The sequence below is a fragment of the Symphalangus syndactylus genome, chromosome 12 (genome assembly GCF_028878055.3).
Source record: "Symphalangus syndactylus isolate Jambi chromosome 12, NHGRI_mSymSyn1-v2.1_pri, whole genome shotgun sequence".
Lineage (NCBI taxonomy): Eukaryota > Metazoa > Chordata > Mammalia > Primates > Hylobatidae > Symphalangus > Symphalangus syndactylus.
The window spans coordinates 72,054,168-72,075,652 of record NC_072441.2 but is presented as its reverse complement, the minus strand read 5'-3'; the positions used below and the strand labels follow the sequence as shown (position 1 = coordinate 72,075,652).

The 21,485-nt window shown below is 41.5% G+C and overlaps 1 protein-coding gene and 1 long non-coding RNA gene across 5 annotated transcripts; one reads left to right on the top strand and one right to left on the bottom strand.

Moving 5' to 3' along the window:
- The first annotated feature begins 3 nt into the window (after positions 1 to 3).
- LOC134733874 (uncharacterized) lies at positions 4 to 11,357 on the top strand. Its single transcript, XR_010117406.1, has 3 exons — positions 4 to 107; positions 914 to 1,061; positions 11,281 to 11,357. It is a non-coding gene; the product is annotated as an uncharacterized lncRNA (long non-coding RNA).
- On the bottom strand, positions 7,812 to 18,187 carry LOC134733865 (3 beta-hydroxysteroid dehydrogenase/Delta 5-->4-isomerase type 2). Of its 4 annotated transcripts, none has more exons than XM_063624711.1 (4): positions 18,118 to 18,187; positions 17,759 to 17,989; positions 11,291 to 11,455; positions 7,812 to 9,037 (listed from the first exon to the last, which is right to left on the bottom strand). In XM_063624711.1, the coding sequence occupies exons 2-4, from the start codon at positions 17,898 to 17,900 to the stop codon at positions 8,226 to 8,228; spliced, it is 1,119 nt and encodes a 372-aa protein (XP_063480781.1). In that variant the 5' UTR covers positions 17,901 to 17,989; positions 18,118 to 18,187; the 3' UTR covers positions 7,812 to 8,225. The 4 variants fall into 4 exon arrangements, with proteins under 4 accessions (XP_063480781.1, XP_063480783.1, XP_063480784.1 ...); XM_063624713.1 differs by lacking the exon at positions 18,118 to 18,187 and adding an exon at positions 14,582 to 14,675 and having other exon boundaries at positions 17,759 to 17,845; XM_063624714.1 differs by lacking the exon at positions 18,118 to 18,187 and adding an exon at positions 14,582 to 14,679 and having other exon boundaries at positions 17,759 to 17,831.
- Positions 18,188 to 21,485: the final 3,298 nt, after the last annotated feature.

The following is a 21,485-nucleotide window of genomic DNA, read 5'->3' as shown; positions in this document are numbered from 1 at the left end:
TCCGTTGGATTTGACCAACTCTGAACCCTCTAGCTCATGAGTGTGGAATCTTCCACTATGAAGAAATAGAGCACCCTGCTCCCCTCAGCCTTTCGAGGCATTCACAGGTGACAGAATCATGTGAGGGTATCTGAGAGAAACACTCCCTAAAATGTGCCCTAAATAGGTTTCTCCCTCAGAAGAACATACTTAGGGTCTAATCTCAGCTGGCAGGTGCATAGAAGGAAGTGATCCCTCCTGCACCTTGAGCCCCTGACACATTGTGCCAGGTAGCCATGACACAGGTGGACCAAACTGAGTCAGGAGGTAATGGATCTGAAAAGCTAGGCCTGCAAGCAGCACATTTTGTGCCTGACACATGTCCCAATTTGGTCAAATTTGAAGAGGAGCTCTAAACTATGACGAACGAGGCCTCTAAGATCCCAGCAGCTGCAAAACATAAGGTTCTCCCTTTAGGAACTCTAGCTAGGTATATGCAAAATACTTATGGCAAATGATCATGCAAATATTTAACCAAGTGGACCACTGTAACTAAAGCAGATTCTAAGTTACAATGGCCTAAATGGGAATCTTTTGAGATGCCCAAATTAGTGTACCTGTGAACCAGGATAGAAACGCAGGCACAAAAACCAAGCAACCAGAATGGGAGAAATATTTTCAGTGGTATCTAGAAAGTAACAAAAGCAGGGAAGACCACCTCATCTCCCTACAGGAGGTGAACAAACAACTTAGGAATGCTAATAAAGAACCCTCTAATATTTTATCTCTCTTAAAGAAATCCTCGGGATCCCCTAATTCCCCTTTGGCACCTTCCCCACCTCCACCTACACTCCCACTCTACCCTGACCCCTCTGAGCTTCCCAGACCAGATCTGTCCCCACCTTCCCCTGTATGTTTAACACTTGCTCAACAGAAGGCACTCGGGAATCTGACTTCGAAGGCCCCACCCACTGAGGATTCCTGACACCGCCAATGGCAGTCTCATCTGGAAGATGTGGGAAAGGGGGACCCTGCAGGGACTTCTCTCATGATTTCCTCATTTTGGGAACAATGAGTAACAGGTAGGGGAACCCTAGCAATTGTCTACCAACCTCAGTCAAAGACTGAATTATGAGGCATAAAGAATTTCCTGACCCCATAAAGATCCAATGGGCTTTGCCTGAGAAGTTGAGCTTATTATCAGAACCTATGATGAAGGTCATTCAGATCATTATCAGCTAGTCCACATGTTGGTCTCAGAAGCTAAAGCTAAGGAATGGCTGGAAAAAGCACAATGGTCAGACCCTATAGCAGATTTGACTCCTGAAGGCACAATAGAGCCACAATAATCAGCCCCCACAAATCCAGAAGATGGGTGTAAAGACGCCTGGGAACAAACAACCACTCTGTTAAATATTATTCCTTCAGTGTTCCAAAGGGTTGTGAATTGGAATGAAATCCAACAATGCTGCCAGAACCCAAATGAATCAGTTTTAGATTATTTCACATGTTCTGATAAACTTTAAGACAATATTGCAGGATGTCAGCTGATTGCTTTGAAAACACCAAAAATGATATATTACTAAATGCAAATTTCTTAAACAGACTAGATGATGATTTAGCCATCCTTGTAAAACACCACATGACAAATTGGGCCACAGCCAGAACTAACGAACTAGTTAACTTATCTGACCAGTTATCTCGCATTATGATAAAAAAAGAAAAAGAAGATTGCCTGAGTTATGCATTTACAGCTAAAGCAATTAACTTCTCAAACCTCTCAGTCCCAGAAAGATTTTAAGCTCCCTTAGTCTGAGAACTCTTTCTTCCCTGTCTGTTACAGTAGTAACAGTAGTAACAGACTGGAACACCTCAAGAGGGATTGCCTTAGGCTGAAGCAAAAGAAAAGGCCAGAGAATTCAACTCGGGAAGACTAGGGATGCTCTGAGGAAATATAGGGGTTTCACCTCTTTAAGTATTCTACCCTGACAAACAAATTGGGAGAGATTAATATAATAATAAACCATGAGGTTAAAACTGCCTTGACACAGGCACAACTATTTCTCTGGTAAATCCCACCTTATTTAGAAACCCAAAGAAACCCCTACCCAACTTTAAACAATATCTTCTATGACAGGAAGCCATAGACAGAATTGCCCCTATTATACAAGATTATCTGAAAAAAAAAAAACAAAAAAAAAAACAAGGCTCATTATTCCCTGCATAAGCCCCTGCAACAGCCCTATATTTCCTGCAAAAAATTCAAGTGGGAGAGGATGAAGATTTGTGCATGACTTGAGAGCAATTAACAATATTGTAATACCCAGGCACTCAGTAGTCCCCACACCACATACCCTTCTATCAGCCATAGCCACTACCAACCAGTATTTCTCAGTTGTGGATTTCTGCAGTGCCTTTTTTTTTAGTATTCCTGTAGATCCAGACAGCCAGTATTTGTTTGCCTTTACTTGGAAAGAATGGCAATATATGTGGACTGTAATGCCCCAAGCATATACAGAAAGTCTCACTTACTTTTCCCAAATATTAAAAGCTGATTTAGAGGATTTAATTTTTCCCCAGGGCTCAACATTCACCCAGTACATGGAAGACTTTCTCCTTTCTTCAGGCACACTATCTTCCTCCCAGGAAGATAGTCTGTATTTACTCAAACAGCCACCAAAGGACACATAGGGTCCAACGACAAATTTCAGCTATGCTTACCACAAGTATTTGGGGAATATTATCTCAGTCAAAGGACTGAGTATTAACCCTGACAGAGTGAGAGAAATTTCAGCTTTTCCAGTGCCCATCACTATGAAACAACATAGAGACTTTTGGGCCTGCCAGGCTGTTGTAGAAACTGGATACCGATTTTTTCCCTTATGGCTCAACCTCTGTATTCATACCTAAAAAATGAACAACCTGATCCCATCATGTGGACTTCAGAGGGACAATCAGCTGTACAACAAATAAAGGAAATTCTAACTAATGCCTCAGCATTAGGACACCCAAACTATTGGCTTTCTCCCTTTTTGTACATGAAACTGGAGGTACTGCATGCAGGATACTGATCCAGAAACATGGTGATCATCGGAGACCTATAGCCTATCATAGCCAACACCTGGACCCTGTGGGTTAAGGGCTGCCTCCTGTGTGAGAGCAATAGTAGCCATGGCCCCTCTGTACAAGTCTGTTGAAGAAATAATTATGGGTTCCCCCCTTACCATTTTTGTGCCACATTCTCTTAAGACCCTTCTAAACTCTCAGCATACTCAACATCTGTCATCTGGTTAGCCTCTTATGAAATTTTGCTTTTATCATTTCCCAATATTACTATTTTCCGCTGTAATAATCTTAATGCAACCACTTCCTTGACAGGCCCTACCAATGAAACCCCTCATGACTATGTTCTGATGACTGACCAACTTCTCACCCCCAGGACAGACCTATAAGAGACGCCACTGGATAACACTGAGATAGAATCACACAGATGGGTGTTATTTAAGAGGAGAGGAAGGAAATTTTAGAGCAGGATATGCTGTGGTTTCTGTACCAGAGGTAACTAAAGCCCGTCTTCTTCCCCAAGCCAGATCAGCTCAAGTGGCCGGATTGATTTTCCTGATCCAAGCTTGTCAATTGGCAAAAGACAAGGCTTTTGCCATTTACACTGAGAGCCACTATGCTTTTGGGTTGCTCATGACTTTGGGATGCTATGGAAAGAGAGAGGATATTTAACCTCCTCAGGAAAACCCATAAAAAATGGACACCAATTATGAGAGCTGTTAGAAGCTGTTTTGAAACCAAAACGTTTGGCAATTATAAAAATCCCAGGTCACTCAAAATTAGACACCACAGAAAGTCAGGTAACCAACTGGCTGACACTACGGCTAAAAGAGCAGCATCCAAGCCACCAGCCCCAATACAAGAAATGGCCATAAAACCCAAAAACACTTAGAAACATGTTGAAAGAAACCCAGAGCACAGCTCCTACAAAAGAGAAATCTACTTGGAAACAGGCAGGGGAATACTTGTCTCCCAAAACTGAAATATGATGTGGACATAATAATAAATCTGTTATTCTAATTGGATGTCAGGTGCCCCTTAGGGAATATGTTCATAATCTAAGCCATTGGAATCCAGATAAAGTAATATCCTTGTGTAAACAATATTACTGAAAATCATCCTTCACAGTGGCACAACAAGTTTACTCTTGTTATGTTATTTGTCCCAAATATAACCCACAAAAGACCCTCCATGTGGCCCAGGGTCATTTTCCTTTCTGACTGGACCTCTTGAGGTATGGCACCTTGATTTTATCCAGCTGCCATCATCTCAACGTTACAGGTATGTTTTAGTAATAGTCTACATGTTTTCCCATTGGGTTGAACCTTTTCCCTGTAGGCAAGCAACAGCTATGGCAGTTGGAAAAAATCCTACTAGAAAAAAGTATCCCACTGTAGGGAGTCCCCTGTGAACTTCACAATGACAGGGGAACTCACTTTTACTGGCCAGGTTATTCAAAATATTTGAAAAATTTGGCCCATATTTCAACATTTCCATTGTGCCAACCATCCTCAATCCTCAGGCCTGGTGGAGAGAACCAATGGAATAATTAAAACACAATTGGCTAAGTTCACAGAAGCATTTTCCCTCCCCTCATCCAAAGCACTCCCCCTAGTGCTGCTTACACTCTGATCAACCCGTTTTGGAAAACATCAATTGTCCCCTTATGAAATTATAGTGGGAAGGCCCGTATGTATGGGAACAAACATAACAAATCCAACTTTTCTCAAGGGAGATATGTTGCAATATTGTGAGTGACTTTTATTATCACCTTAAAAAAGGTCAAGATTTGGTAAGGAATTCCTTTCATAGTGTGCTCCCTGAAGATAATGCACCTGGTCGCAATCTGCAGCCCAGAAGTTTTGTCTATTGGAAAAGACATCTAATAAAGAATTCCCTTCAACCCCAATGGAAGGGCCCATACCGGGTACTATTGACTAATCCATGTGCCACAAAATTAGAGGGTATAGACTCTTGGATTCACATCACTCATCTTAAAAAGTCACAATCTCCTGAGCAGACTGTAACTTCCACCAAAGACCTTCACCTCAAGTTCACTAAACATCCACCTTCAACCCAGGATTAGAAGCAGATGACAGCTATTGTGGACTGCTTAAACCCAAGATACAGGACCAGGCCTGTATACAAAGAAATGTCTATGTTCATTGTACAATAACCATTACAATGATTGCCCTAGATATACTGACAACTGCTGTCTTATACAGAACAGGGCACTTGCTTTGTCTAATTTAACATCTGTTAGTAATTAAATGAATTTCACAACCTTGCTATTACTAATTATATATCCCTACATCTTCTTGCCACTGATGCCCATGAAACAAACCTTTTTCTACAATAGGCTCAGGATTATGCAGACAGATTACAAAAGGACACCTGCTGGATATGTGGGCTCATGCCTCTCTCCAGTGGCTGTGGCCTGCCATGGTGAGTATCCCCCTTCCAAGGTCAGGACTGGATAGAATACCAAAAATGTATTACATCACAGAAACAGTCTGGTATTCTTAGTGCTGGCATAACAAAAGACAATATATATAGTTGGCCCATTAAAAACACTCTTAACAACAAGGGACATAGGAAAAGTGTTTCAATGGAAAAAACCAGCTCATTCGCTCTCACTTTAGCATCTCCCCAAGTAAAAGAGAAGGTGGTAACCATGCCTCAAACAATGACCCATTTTCAGAATGGAATAATACAAATTTGGGATGGATTTATCTGGCTCACCCATTCTTTGTCCAACTTAGCAAAACAGTATGAGAGATATGGGGTGGATACCTGGAAAACATTGAGACCACATTATCATATTATAAGACACTGACTGGCATGCCAACAATTGGGTGCAGCAACCAGATATTTATTGGCTAGCTCCAAATGGGACATATTGGCTATGTGGCACTAACTTATGGCCATGGTTACCTCCAAGGTGGTTAGGATGATGTTCCCTAGGTTATGCTTGGGCACAAGGCGAAGTAATTCAGACCCTGCCAAAACCAGCAAACCTTTTTCATTTACACTCTTATTGGATGTGTTTGGTATTCCAATGGCATGATCATTTAGCTTCAATCTTTGTACCACAGATACGTATTGAAGATGTTACATGGCATATAGAGGCCTTAACGAATTACAACCAAAAGGCCCTGAATGAGAGCTGCATGAGTATCCCCTTGCTAAACAATGAGGTTATGCTTATGAGGAAAGCTGTGCTGCAAAATCATATGGTTTTAGATACTCATGACAGCACAAGAAGGGACCTGTGCCATCATAAAAACTAAATGTTGGGTGTATGTTCCAGATGAATCAAAGAACATAATGCAACATATGACTGCTATGAAAACCCAGATAACCAGCCTGTCAGATCCAAAACCCTCACTAATCAATTGGTTGAGTGGTTGGCTTGGATCCTGGGGAACATGGTGTTAGAAACTATTGTTTATAATAGGAATAATAGTAATAATTTGTGTTCTATCCTGTTTTTGCTTACAATGTTGTTATGGTATGTGCTGGCATATATGTCAACGTGCAACTAAAAGGCCCAAAGAATTGCTCTAATTGAGGAGGCGGTAGTATACCCTGACCTAGCTTCCAGGTTTGCTTTCCTTTTGTTGCTATAAATCTGGCCTAGGTCCCTATATATTTTCTTTTTTCTTTCTCTCTCTCTTTCTGGTTTCCTCTCATTTTCCCTTCTTCCACCCCACCCCTCCATTTTTTTTTATCTTCATGGGACAAGACTTCCTAGGAATAAGCCTTCCTAGCAAGGTGAGACATAACCTCCCAGGAATGAGCCTTCCTAGTGACGTGGGACCTGAACTTCTAGGAATAAACCATCCTAGCCATGAGAAACCAGGAAAAAAGAAAAAGAAAAAGCAACCAGAGTCCAGGAATGCATATTTCTTTCAAAATGCAATACTTCGAAAGAGTTTAGAGAAAAAAAGGGGGAAAATGTGAAAAAAATTAAATTGTGGGACCCCAATCTCATTTAGCCCAAGGGAAAAATCAAAATCAGGCTGGGAACTGGGTCAGGCAAACCTGCCTCCCTCCTTTTGGTGCCTAAATAAGATGGCTACAAGATGAAAAGCTACAACTCCCCCATATTTTGCCCACAAGCAATTTCCTAGTGAGCTGTTAAAACTTTACCAAGGCAATGCAAATTGATAGCTTATCACTACAGGTGCAGTTACCCCAAACACGAATGCCTATCTGATTGTTCCCCTACCCCATTTTGTCTGTGTTATTTTATGTAAAATGCAGATTCCCTGCATTTTCCCTCTGCCTCTACTGTTTATGTCATCTTATGTAAAAAATGCAGATTCACTGAGCCAGGCAAAGGCATGAGTGACTATTTTTTTCCTACCATCCCCTTACATAAAAACTGTGTGCTTCTCAATATCCCTCTCTTTTCCTCCTTTGAATTGGAGCCCTCAAAATCATCTTTGGAGAAAAGCATAGGCCTGTCTCCTGGGCACATCTTCAAGTAAATCTCCTAAAATGGTTGAGACTTGTCTTGTCATTTTCCTCAATTGACAGGTTTCTGATGAGTATTAAATGAGATAATATAAGTCGTATGTAGTTCATTTCACACATGCCTAAAATACAGTAGAGCTTATTCAGTATTCATCTGCCGTTTCTGTACCTCCTACTACTCTGCCCACCCCCAATCCCGGTTTCATGCTACTCTTCTAAGTTGGAGATGGTAATAGTTGGAAATGAAAGGAAAAGGATGAAAGCATGTATTAACAGAAACCATGCCTCTCTCCATGTTAAGCATTAAAACATTTATTGCTCTTTATGTTGAACTGTGTGAAAGAATAGGAGACTAAAGAGAAAAGAAATGCTTTCTCATTTAAGAGGGGAAATGGAGCTCTATTAGTAAAAAGAGAAACTCTAGTTAAAAGAGACCACAATTGTTCAGAATCAGCCACTGAGATTTGGTAACAGCAAATCATGTTGTCTGTCCTCTGATGTATGATTAGGACAGAAAGTTCTGGTTGGGTCAGTGACTGTGCAGATTTTGATGACGTGAAGAAGACAATAAGTTGGGCATTGTGTGAAAGGGAGGCAGCAGGACCTGGGCTTGTGCCCTTGTTGCCTTCTGTATGAAGCCAGGAAGATGGAGTTTGATGACATCTCCTAACAATACCCACATGCACATCTCTGTCATCCTTAAATCACTGAGTCTTGGACTTCAGGGTCTCCTTGTGCCGGTCCACAAGGGAACCAACCCACTCCACGGTTTTCTGCTTGGCTTCCTCCCAGCTGTAGAGCGGCTTATATGCCAGATCTCGCTGAGCCTTCTTGTAAGAGAAGGTGAACACACTATTTGATAATGTGACTGTGTGGCGGTTGAAGGGGGGTTGATAGGTGTAAATTGGGCTGAGTAGGAAGCTCACTATTTCCAGCAGGAAGCCAATCCAGTACATCAGGGATAAAGGAAGGCTCCATCTGGAATCAAGGCGGAGGCCGAACTCTTTGCTCAGGATGTAATTAAGGTTATCATAGCTTTGGTGAGGTGTGTCATCTGAGATGTAATAGAATTGACCTCGGACACTTGGGGCCTTCTTGGGGTCCCGCAGGGCCCTCAAGGCCAGAATATGGGCCCAGGCCACGTTGCCAACATAGACTGGGTTGACTGTGGAGAACTTTCCAACACTTGACAGGATCCCATTGTTGTTCAGGGCCTCATTTATACTGGCAGAAAGGAATGGGCCTCCTTCTCCATAGATATAGGTGGGTCTTAAGGCACAAGTGTACAAGGTATCACCATTTTTCAGATTCCACCCATTAGCCGCCAGCACAGCCTTCTCAGCAAGCTTTTTGCTGTACGGGTATGGAGCGGGCCATGTGTTTTCCAGAGGCTCTTCTTCGTGGCCGTTCTGGATGATTTCCTTGTAGGAGTTGGGCCCGGCTACCTCTATGCTACTGGTGTAGATGAAGACTGGCACACTAGCTTGGACACAGGCCTCCAACAGTAGCTGGGTACCTGCCCACAAAGAGCATGATGTCAGTGTCAGGAAATATCCCAAAGAAGCTGCAACCACGTGCACAGATCCATGTGCCCCACTCCCCACTCCCAAGTGCAGTGGTTATAACAGACTCAGAGTACATTCTTCTGTGGCTCTGACTGAGATTGGGTCATGATACAGCCATAGGAAAAACACAAAAATAAAAAGAAACTGACATTTAGGTTCTAGAAAGCAAGAATATCTAGACTTTTGGGTTTCATGGACCTATGTTTGTGTGTGTGGGGGGTGTGTGTGTGTGTATATATATATGTATATGTATATATATATGTGTGTATGTGTGTATATATAATATATAATTATATATTATATATGTATAATTATAATATAGTATAATATAATATATAATTATATATTATATATGTATAATTATATATTATATATAATATATATTATATATATTATATATAATATATATTATATATAATATACTTTAATTTTGGAAAAGGACCTAGGGTAATCACTTTATTTTTTGCCAAGTAAGGATATTGAAAAAGTATGATTTGTCATCAATACAACTAAAGACAGATCATTTAAAATCTAAAAAATCAGGAGGCTATAATCTGAGAATATGAATAGTCCCTGTCAGTCCTTAGGCAAGAAAGGACAGTGGAAGAATTTGCGTTACACATACAAATTCACAGTTGAATATAGGCAATATACACTCTTAAATATACATAGAATTGCTGGTATTTTTCTCATTTTGCAATGGATTAATAAAACTCTGTCACAAAGACTATCCCTGGAGTCACTGAGCAAACAGTGGGTTGTGGGGAGATGCTGGAAACCCACACTCTTTTCCTGATTGTGTGTTCCCTGGAAAAGCTGCTTCCAATTCTGGCTATGACTCTGTTACCCAGTTATATAAAGTGGGGGCGATAAACCTTCATTTAAACCCTGCCCTGGCATTTCCTGTGGCGCCTGGTGGAGGACTGGGGGGGAGTGTGCCCTCTGCTGGTAACACCTACACTGGGAAGCATCACCCGAGCTGTGTGGAAGCAAAGCTCATGGAGGTATCTGGAGTGTCTTCCCTTCAAGAAGGAAGGAATTTCTTAGGCAAAGGATCATTTTTATTTACTTATTTTGTATTCTTAGCCACTTTTAAAGTCTCTGTACAATTTGAGTTTCTGGAGAGACAGCCTCATGAAATGGCCATCATTGTGAAGTATTTTCTAAGCCCGGGAGTGACAATGGTTTTAAGAAACAGATGCCTTTAACACTCCCCCTGTCACTGCTTATCCTCTGTTTTTGGGAGCTGTGGAAAGTCAAAATTAAAACAAAAAACTGTTTACTCTTAGCACACTCCTTGAACTGTAGCAGTACTTAGGGGTATGGCTATGTAGAAACTGGAAAGGTTTTTTTGTTTGTTTTTTTAGACAGTGCTGGAGACTCAAAAGCAATTAGTTGCTTTATAAAAGGAGTTTGGGTAGACTGAATGTGGAGAGTCAGGCCAGCAGTGGGGTGCTGTGGTTTGAAGAGACTAGGCTCTGGGAATCAGAGGGTGAGACTGCATGGGCAAGATTCCTTAAAAAAATGTGGATCAAATGAGGATGCACTTTGGGCACCTGGCTGGAAATGGCTCTGTAATAGTAGATCCTGTGGTGAGCTGAAGAGATTGTCTTCTTGACACTGGGAAACTCTTTTTGTTAAGAAAATATTGTGGGAAGGCATGTGCTGGATAATTCTGTCCTGACAGACCTCTGTGAACCAGCTTTGCTAGTTCTCTTGAGAGGACTTCTTCTTTGAGGTGGGCAGGAAGACTCTGAATGTTCTCATCAGCCTACACACAAGGTTCAAAATGATGACTATGGTGGCACCTGGAAGGTCTGATTCTGGCCCGGGGAGCCAAGGAGTAGCTGGATATCATGAGTTTGAAGTTGGAGTTTAGTTGACTTTTGATTGGGGCCACAGTAGAAAGAGCTTCCACAGCCTTTGGAGTCACACAGGAGTGAGTTTAAAGTCTAACTCTCCTACTTACTCACTTACTTACCTGTGGGGCCTTGGACAAGTTACTTGCTGTCTCTCAGCTCTAGTTTTCTCATCTAAAAAACTGAGGTTACCAGCCTTGAACTCTCCAGTCAGTAGTGATCAGCAAAGGCACTTGGCCAAGAGCTCAGCAGGTGTTCAATGGAGTAACTTCTCTTCCCTTTCTTGTCCTTCTTTCTGATCCTCACTTAACCAACTTGCTTTATCTCTTCCCCAGGCTACTGTACCTTTCACATTGACATTCATGATGGACTCTCTGTGAGTGACACCGAAGACGTCAATGATACAGGCGGTGTGGATGACGACCGAGATATCCTGGCAGGCTCTCTTCAGGAATGGCTCGTCCAGAATGTCTCCTTCCAGCACTGTCAGCTTGGTCTTGTTCTGGAGTTCTGTGTGAACACAGGTCAGGTCATTGGAAAGATTTCTGGATCTGGCTGGGAAGTTTTCTGATAAAGGCGATGTTACATAGGTGCTCAAGGACGGTTAGAGTATGGGTGTTAGAGTGGAGGGTGTACTACATTCTATAAAAGGAACAAGTAAACAAAAGCACAGAAATCAGCATGTGTAGCAGTTTATTGGGAAAGAGGACACATCTGTTTCTACCCCATCTTATTCCAGAAAAGTAATGTGAGCAGTGAATTGCCACACATCCCTGGAATATAAGCATTGCTAGAGTCATGGGAGACTTACCAAATTTTTTATGGAGAATAGAGTGATTGTGGAGAGTTGGGTATAAGAGGGAAAGTTTGAATTTAATTCTGTAGGTGATGAGGAGTCATGTATAGAATTATGATTTTGGATTTTTTACATTGATTTTGTATCCTGAGACTTTGCTGAAGTTGCTAATCATCTTAAGGAGATTTTGGGCCGAGACGATGGGGTTTCCTAGATATACAATCATGTCATCTGCAAACAGGGACAATTTGACTTCCTCTTTTCCTAATTGAATACCTTTTATTTCCTTCTCCTGCCTGATTGCTCTGGCCAGAACTTCCAGCACTATGTTGAATAGGAGCAGTGAGAGAGGGCATCCCTGTCTTGTGCCAGTTTTCAAAGGGAATGCTTCCAGTTTTTGCCCATTCAGTATGATATTGGCTGTGGGTTTGTCATAGATAGCTCTTATTATTTTAAGATACGTCCCATCAATACCTAATTTATTGAGAGTTTTTAGCATGAAGGTTGTTGAATTTTGTCAAAGGCCTTTTCTGCATCTATTGAGATAATCATGTGGTTTTTGTCTTTGGTTCTGTTTATATGCTGGATTACATTTATTGATTTGCGTATGTTGAACCAGCCTTGCATCCCAGGGATGAAGCCCACTTGATCATGGTGTATAAGCTTTTTGATGTGCTGCTGGATTTGGTTTGCCAGAATTTTATTGAGGATTTTTGCATCAATGTTCATCAAGGATATTGGTCTGAAATTCTCTTGTACACCAATCACAGACAAACAGAAAGCCAAATCATGAGTGAACTCCCATTCACAATTGCTTCAAAGAGAATAAAATACCTAGGAATCCAACTTACAAGGGATGTGAAGGACCTCTTCAAGGAGAACTACAAACCACTGCTCAATGAAATAAAAGAGGATACAAACAAATGGAAGAACATTCCATGCTCATGGGTTGGAAGAATCAATATCGTGAAAATGGCCATACTGCCCAAGGTAATTTATAGATTCGATGCCATCCCCATCAAGCTACCAATGACTTTCTTCACAGAATTGGAAAAAACTACTTTAAAGTTCATACGGAACCAAAAAAGAGCCCGCATCACCAAGTCAATCCTAAGCCAAAAGAACAAAGCTGGAGGTATCACGCTACCTGACTTCCAACTGTACTACAAGGCTACAGTAACCAAAACAGCATGGTACTGGTACCACAACAGAGACATAGATCAATGGAACAGAACAGAGCCCTCAGAAATGATGCTGCATATCTACAACTATCTGATCTTTGACAAACCTCACAAAAACAAGAAATGGGGAAAGGATTCCCTATTTAATAAATGGTGCTTGGAAAACTGGCTAGCCATATGTAGAAAGCTGAAACTGGATCTCTTCCTTACACCTTATACAAAAATTAATTTGAGATGGATTAAAGACTTACATGTTAGACCTGAAACCATAAAAACCCTAGAAGAAAACCTAGGCAATACCATTCAAGACATAGGCATGGGCAAGGACTTCATGTCTAAAACACCAAAAGCAATGGCAACAAAAGCCAAAATTGACATATGGGATCTAATTAAACTCAAGAGCTTCTGCACAGCAAAAGAAACTAGCATCAGAGTGAACAGGCAACCTACAAAGTGGGAGAAAATTTTTGCAACCTACTCATCTGACAAAGGGCTAATATCCAGAATCTACAATGAACTCAAACAAATTTACAAGAAAAAAAACAAACAGCCCCATCAAAAAGTGGGTGAAGGACATGAACAGACACTTCTCAAAAGAAGACATTTATGCAGCCAAAAAACACATGAAGAAATGCTCATCACCACTGGCCATCAGAGAAATGCAAATCAAAACCACAATGAGATACCATCTCACACCAGTTAGAATGGCCATCATTAAAAAGTCAGGAAACAACAGGTGCTGGAGAGGATGTGGAGAAATAGGAACACTTTTACACTGTTGGTGGGACTGTAAACTAGTTCAACCATTATGGAAGTCAGTGTGGCGATTCCTCAGGGATCTAGAACTAGAAATACCATTTGACCCAGCCATCCCATTACTGGGTATATACCCAAAGGACTATAAATCATGCTGCTATAAAGACACATGCACACGTATGTTTATTGCGGCACTATTCACAATAGCAAAGAGTTGGAACCAACCCAAATGTCCAACAACAATAGACTGGATTAAGAAAATGTGGCACATATACACCACGGAATACTATGCAACCATAAAAAATGATGAGTTCATGTCCTTTGTAGGGACATAGATGAAACTGGAAAACATCATTCTCAGTAAACTATCGCAAGGACAAAAAACCAAACACCGCATGTTCTCACTCATAGGTGAGAATTGAACAATGAGAACTCATGGACACAGGAAGGGGAACATCACACTCTGGGGACTGTTGTGGGGTGGGGGGAGGGTGGAGGGACAGCATTAGGAGATATACCTAATGCTAAAGGATGAGTTAATGGGTGCAGCAAAACAACATGGCACATGGATACATATGTAACATACCTGCACATTGTGCACATGTACCCTAAAACCTAAAGTGTAATAATAAAAAATTAAAAATAAAAAAAAATTATGATTTTGGGTCTCCAGCACCATGTTAAAGAAAAACCCTTATTTATGTTGGAATAAGTAGAGAAACAGGCCGGATGAAGTGGCTCATGCATGTAATTCCAGCTCTTTGGGACTCTGAGGTGGTGAATCACTTGATTTCTGGAAGTGGAGGTCTGGCTGCAAAACATGGCAAAACCCTGTCTTTACTAAAACTACAAAAATTAGCTGGGCATGATGGTAAGTGCCTACAGTCCCAGCTAATCACAAACCTGAAGCAGGAAGATGGTTGGAGTCCGGGAGGCGGAAGTTGCAGTGAATTGAGATCATGCCACTGCACGCCAGCCTCAGTGGCAGAGAAAGACCCTGTCTCAAAATAATAATAATAATAATAATAATAAAAGAGAAACAGATGCAGAGTTGTGGCGTAGGAAGTTTACCTTGGCTTGAGGATATAAAACGGACTGGTATAGGGGAAATGAGAAAGCCAGGTGATCAAGAGATTAATCAGAATGTCTGTGCCAAAGTTTAGATGAGGACTGGAACCAGGGTCCAGCAGTGGAAGCAGAGGAGGGGAGAGATACACCAGGTTAGAATTTCAGACCTTACCTTGAAGGTCCTGGTACCTACTGGAGCTGGGATGAGAGGAAAAGGAGACAAAATCACCCCTACGGTTTCCTGCTTGGGCAACCGGGAGGAGAGTGGAGCCATTACTCAGGAATTGCAGATGGGCTTAAATGATGAATTTCATTGAGAAACTTTTATCAGATATCATAAAAAGCAGATAGCAATGCTGAAAATGAGTTAGCCACCGATGAACTAACATCTCAGCTGTCTAATGTCTAGCCAAGGGCAGCGGATGTAACATCCCTATCTTCAGGCTCCTCTGAAATCCACAGGTAGTGATGCTGCCAGTAAAGTTGTCACCTGGAATTAGCCCACAAAATGAACACCATGCTACATGGAGCTCAGATAAATATTCTACACTCATTTGTGCTTTATAATCTGCATATGTCTCACAGCTTGCTTATTTCCTTTTACAGCTATCTCGTGAGGTAAGTATTCTGAGTCCCACTTTATTGGTGAGGAAACTGAGGCTCAGAGAGGTTAAGGGACAGATCTAAAGTCAATTTTCTAGTGAAGGCTCAAACCTGCCCATCCCATCTGCCATTTTTGTACCCTGTACCCCAGGTGCAGGAACAGCTGTTTAGAATCAACTTTTCTGAGAAAGAGTAAGAATAAGCCAGTTTAACTGAAAATGCCAACAGAGGCCAAGGAACAGTGACAGCAAAATTCAGAATGAAAAATTCAAGGCTAGAGAAATTCCTTCCTGGTTTACAGGCAGGACCATTTGCTCTCCTGATGCCTCTGCCTTGTTTTGTCTACTCCCAGACCCTTCCCATTGTCAGGCAACTCCAAGAAGGCCCTGGAATGGTGGAGGCAGGGAAGAGGCTGCTGGGGAGGAGGTGGGTGTGAGCCCGAGAGTGGAATTTTCTCTGGTTGTATTTCCACCTCTACCTTTTCTGCTCCCTTCATCTGCTTCTCCTTTTCTGCCGACTTTAGACAGACTGGCTCAAAGGAATTGTCATTTCATAGCAGAAGTCCAAAGCCGATAGAAAATGACTCTTCCCCATTGAGTTCCCAGGGATCTAGAGAGACCAGAAAAGGGCACTTTTTTGATGGAGCCTTAGATCCCTCCTTCTCCAAGGCACTGTGGACTTGGCAAGTGTTTTATGTAGACTAAATGCAAAAAAATGTTTTTGTGGTGTGTGTTGGGCTGGAGGGAGGCTCAGAGAAGCTGCTAGACAAACTACTGCTTAAGAGCACAGAAGCTCACTAGACTGCCTGGGTTCAAATCCAGCTTTGCCATAATCTAACTTGGGACCTTCAACAAGTTGATTAACCTCTCTGTGCCTGTCTCCTCATCTATAAAAAAGGAGGATAATAATATTACCAATCTCATAGGGTTGTTATGAGGAGTAATGAGTCGGCACATGCAAAATCTTTAGCACAGTGCCTGGCACAGAAAGAACACTGAAAGGATTCTCTGTGTTTATCTCATACAGGCCCTGCCCATCCATTATGCCCCCTGCATTTTCACCATAGCGGAACTGTTCCTCTAGGCTGAGCATTGCTTTTTCCTGGTATCAGATGTTAGATTGTAAATATTGCTGAGACATAAGGACTACAAACATTTAATATTTGTCATGTGTTAATATCTGTTTATCAAAAACACCATTAGAACAGAGAGCAGAGGAAATTGGACATTTAAAGAGGAGAGTGTCAAGGGGAGCTTCTGTGTGAACAGGGCAGGAACTTCTAGGCAGCCAGAACCTGCATGAAGACACATAGTTCCCCCAGTCCCCTGGGTTAGGAGGAAGACAAGGAATTGGTTTGGGGCACACAGAGAGGCAAAAGGAGAGACTGAAGACCCACCAAGGATTAGCCCAGGGGTCAAGTGATGAAGCCTCTGGAATGAAACTCTGATCTGAGCTCTGCTACACATTCATCAACAGTTCTTGGCAAGTCACTTTATGTTTCTGGAACTTGATGGGTTCATTGTCCAGTTGGAGGTGACTCCTTTTCTACCTTCCTCACAGTTATTTGCACAAAGAGTTACTACAGCAAATTCTGCAGTCAATTTCTTTGGGGTATTGAACAACAGAGACAAATGGTTTTTTTGAAAAAGGCTATATATGAGAAATATAAACGAGGCGTGCTGGCCTCATACTGCCCCTTACTCTGTCTTTGCTCTGTGCTGTGCACTTGTGCATGCTCTCTTTCTCTCTTTTTCTCTCTCTCACTGATGATCTGTCTCACTTTCACTCTCTGTCTCTCGCTGATGCTCTCTCTCTCACACTATCTTTCTCATTCATTCTCTGTCTTTCTCATTCTCTGTCTCTGACTTTCTTTCCCCCTCATTTTCTTTCTCTCTGACACACACGCACACACACACACACAATTACACACACATCTGTACCTTCACTTCCTTTTATTTTGCCCTCACTAAAGATGCTAAGGAAGCTATAAAATGAAACAAAGTCTGGGGCAGTCTAGAGAGGCAGGACCCACTGGTGAGGTCTCCAGGTAAATGATGTCCTTTATGAATGTTGCACAGCAATCGCCAAGACAAAAAGCTTCAGAACATAAGAGTTGTAGACAAGAAAGAGAACTCATGTGTGATTTTCTAGAAGAGAAGAAAAGGGGCCTTGAGGCTGACATGGCTACCTCTCAAGTTCTGCGTCAGGGCCAGAATCCAGTCTCTGGACACCCCATCCAGTATCTTTCACACTATACCATTTTATTCTATTTCCTTTCTGATGACTTTGCATGTGTGATTGGCTTTTATTTGGCTACAACTTTCCTTAACTTGTTAGACAAGGTCAACCTCCCCACACCCAGGCAGAGTTTAAGATGGAGCCACAGACCCATGACTCAAGTTTACTTACTAGAAAATTCCTCTCTCAATTCTGGTCTGAAGGCCTTGTCCAAGGCCCTGATCTCCTTCAGTTCCTTCTCTTCCACTAACAGGCGGACGATCCTCTGACCCAGAAGCCCTCCTGCTCCTGTCACAAGGCAGCTCCAGCCCATCACGGCCAATCCAAAGTAGGAAGAAACACTTGCCAGGAAACAGAAGACGCTGGAGAGCAGATCTGATTCTAGCGTGACCCAGAAGAGGGCTAAAAACAGAGGTAAAATGGTTATACACTCACGCAGATGCCTTATTTTCCTCCACCCCATTTTTTACAAAAATTCCATGACCCCACTACTGCCAGTAGTAGTTGAAAGAAAAGGAAAAAGCTCTAACCGTAACTTAGATTGTTAAAAGCTGGACAGAGGAGTCCAAGTCCTTATTGCCTCATCCCTGGAGGAAAGACTGGAGCTTTATGCTCTGTGGCTTCTGGCTCAGCCCTTATCACCTTGAACTCCTGCCACATACTCATTTCTCCCTCCTCCTCCAGGATCCCTTTTCTCAGAATAATAGTGACCTTTAGGTTATATCTCTAATTCTTCCCAGGAACAGGAAGAGAAATCCAATCTTAAGGCCGCAGTGTGATAACGAGTCTTGGGTTTAGCCTTAACAGAACACTGGTCAGTTGATACCAGCTGTCTGGGATCCACAATCTGTGAACTTAAGCCAAACTGGGAGAAGTCTCCAAGTGCAATGTAAATGTTGTCCTTGTGCAGTAAATCCAACTGGAGGGAGATCTACATTAGCCCATTATCACCTCTCTGAGAGTGTCATTTGAAATGTCACTGCTGTCTTGCAAAGTTTAGCCATAAAAAATGATGAGTACATGTCCTTTGTAGGGACATGGATGAAACTGGAAACCATCATTCTCAGTAAACTATCGCAAGGACAAAAAACCAAACACCGCATGTTCTCACTCATAGGTGGGAATTGAACAATGAGAACTCATGGACACAGGAAGGGGAACATCACACTCTGGGGACTGTTGTGGGGTAGGGGGAGGGGGGAGGGACAGCATTAGGAGATATACCTAATGCTAAATGACGAGTTAATGGGTGCAGCAAAACAACATGTCATATGGATATATATGTAACAAACCTGCACATTGTGCACATGTACCCTAAAACTTAAAGTGTAATAATAATAATAATAATAATAATAAAAGAAATTTACAATGGTGACAGCTCCAATCACTAAGTTTTATGTGAGGTGACTTTCTTTTCCACCCAATATATCCAAAATCTCAATTGCAATTTTTTCCTGGAGAGCTCTGGGTTCCTAATGGAAGAACCTCATTGAAGGAAAGGTATCTAGTGATAACAAATTAATTATATGGCCTCTACTACAAGTGTGGGGATTTGTAGTTGTATGCCCAATGACTCTAATCATAGATATTTGCACTTATCTTACATTTTTGGCTGCAAAACCATTCTTAGCAAATTGTTGAACTGAAGATGCTGTGAATGCTTCTGAAACCTATGCCTCAGTCTGCCCAAACATCACTGCCATAAACTCCCCAAGACACTTTTCTCTACTTAAAACAATAGAGATGTAGTTTACACGCATTACAAGGCTCAGATCTTAAGCGTTCAGTGTACACTTAAGTGTTCAGTGTCAATGAACCTTGACAGTTATATATGTCCATGTAATTACCACCAAAAAGAAGATATAAGCCATTTCCTTCACTCCAGAAAGTTTTATCTGCCTATTCTTAGTCAATTCCCTGCCCTCCCTGCAATTTACCTGGTAGGCAATTACTTTCTGATTTTTATTCCCACAGAGTTCCCACTTTATTCTTATATTTTCCTAATTTTTTCTTCTAAGATCTTTGTGATTCTGGATATATATTTAAATATAAAATCATTCTGAACCGAAGTTTTGTTCGTGGAGTATAGAAAATTGACCACTGATTGTTTCTATTGTTTGTTCATTTTTCTATTTCATGATTTTCATTATTTTTATTATTGGCTTACGTTTATTAACTTTGGGTTTATTTTACTCTTCTTTTTCAGGGTTCTTATGATAAAAGCATAGATAATTGACTTTACTTCTTTGCTCATTTCCACCATAGGCATTTAAAGTTGTAAATTTCTTTCTAAACACTATGTCAGCTGTATCCAACATTTTGATGCATTGGGTTATCATTATTCAGTTACTGATGTTTTGATTTTTTTCTTGTGATGTCTTCTTCGACCCAAGTGTTATTGAGAAGCATGTTGCATGTTTTCTAAAATTGGGGATTTTCTTATTGTTATGGATTTCTAATTAAATACTACTGTGGCCAGAGCTTATACTCTGTATGATTTTGATTCTTGGATATATATTGAGATTTGTTTTATGGTCCAGCATATGGTCTATATTGGTGAAAATGCCATAAGCACTTCAAAAGAATGCTTTCTGAAGTTGTTGGAAGTCATACTCTACAAATGATTTAGCTTGACTCCCCATTCTGGGTCTTGACTTTCTCCCATGTTGTAGACATTCAACTTCTACTTGGAACCTGGCTGCCAATGCTTCAAACCCACTTGCCTAGGAAAGGTTGGTCCTATGATGCAAGATGTAGCAGCTTGTCCTCTGAAGCTCTCAGAACTAGATACAGGCTCTGGGTCTTGCTGAGACTTGTGGAGCACTATCTGAAATTACCCAGGTGCATCACACACCTTTGCCTGCCGTATCAGATGCTGGAGTGCACCTTACAGACCCCCATCACCTTCAGGGTGGGACCAAATGTTCCTTCAGCCGTTGAGAGTTCTGGAGGCTCTTAGAGTTCAGGCAGTGTCTCTTGGAGTCTGAGTGGAAGCAATAACTGTAAGCTTTCTTTAAACCAATAAATATTTTGCTTTCTTTAGGAAAGTGAGCAGTAGGACAAAGAGCAAGGCTTCTGGGGGCCACACTACCAACTTTCTGTTTTTAAACAGCTTTACTGAGGTATAATTGACATATTATAACATTCTCCTGTTTTAAGTGTACAGTTGAATTATTTTTAGTAAAATTTTAGACTTGTGTGACCATCATCACAATCCTGTTTTGGAACATTTCTGTCTTTCCTAAGAAATCCCTCATGCTCATCATTTGCCACCTCTTATTCCCAACCCCCCAGCTCTAGGCAGCCCCTATGACTTCCTGACTCCACAGATTTGATTTTCTGGACACCATATAACTAGAATCATGCAATATGTGGTCTTTTTCATCTGCCTTCTTTCACTTAGCTTAATATGCCTATGTGGTTCATCTATGTGGTAGCACGTATCAATATTTCATTCCTTTTAGGTGGCAAATTCTATTAAATTGTATGGATGGCTGCCATCAGTTTATTCATTTATCAGTTGATAGATATTTATGTGTTTCCACTTTTTTTTTTTTTTGAGATGGAGTGTCGCTCTGCCACCAGGCTGAGTGCAGTAGCACAGTCTTGGCTCACTGCAACCCCCGTCTCCTGGGTTCAAGCGATTCTCTTGCCTCAGCCTCCCGAGTAGCTGGGACTACAGGTGCATGCCACCATGTCCAGCTAATTTTTATATTTTTAGGAGAGACAAGGTCTCACCATGTTGGCCAGGATGGTCTCGATCTCTTGACCTCATGATCCGCTCACCTTGGCCTCCCAAAGTGCATTATGGATAAAGCTGCTATGAATATTCACATTCATGTGTTGTGTAGACATACATTTTTATTTCTTTAGGGTAGACAGGAGTAAAACTGCTAGG

Coding starts and splice junctions, on each gene's coding strand:
- LOC134733865 (XM_063624711.1), bottom strand. CDS start 17,900: ATGGGCTGGAGCTGCCTTGTGACAGGAGCAGGAGGGCTTCTGGGTCAG. Junction 11,456..17,758: donor ATTGAGAGAGGAATTTTCTA/GTAAGTAAACTT, acceptor GTGTTCACACAG/AACTCCAGAACAAGACCAAG. Junction 9,038..11,290: donor CATGAATGTCAATGTGAAAG/GTACAGTAGCCT, acceptor CTTTGTGGGCAG/GTACCCAGCTACTGTTGGAG.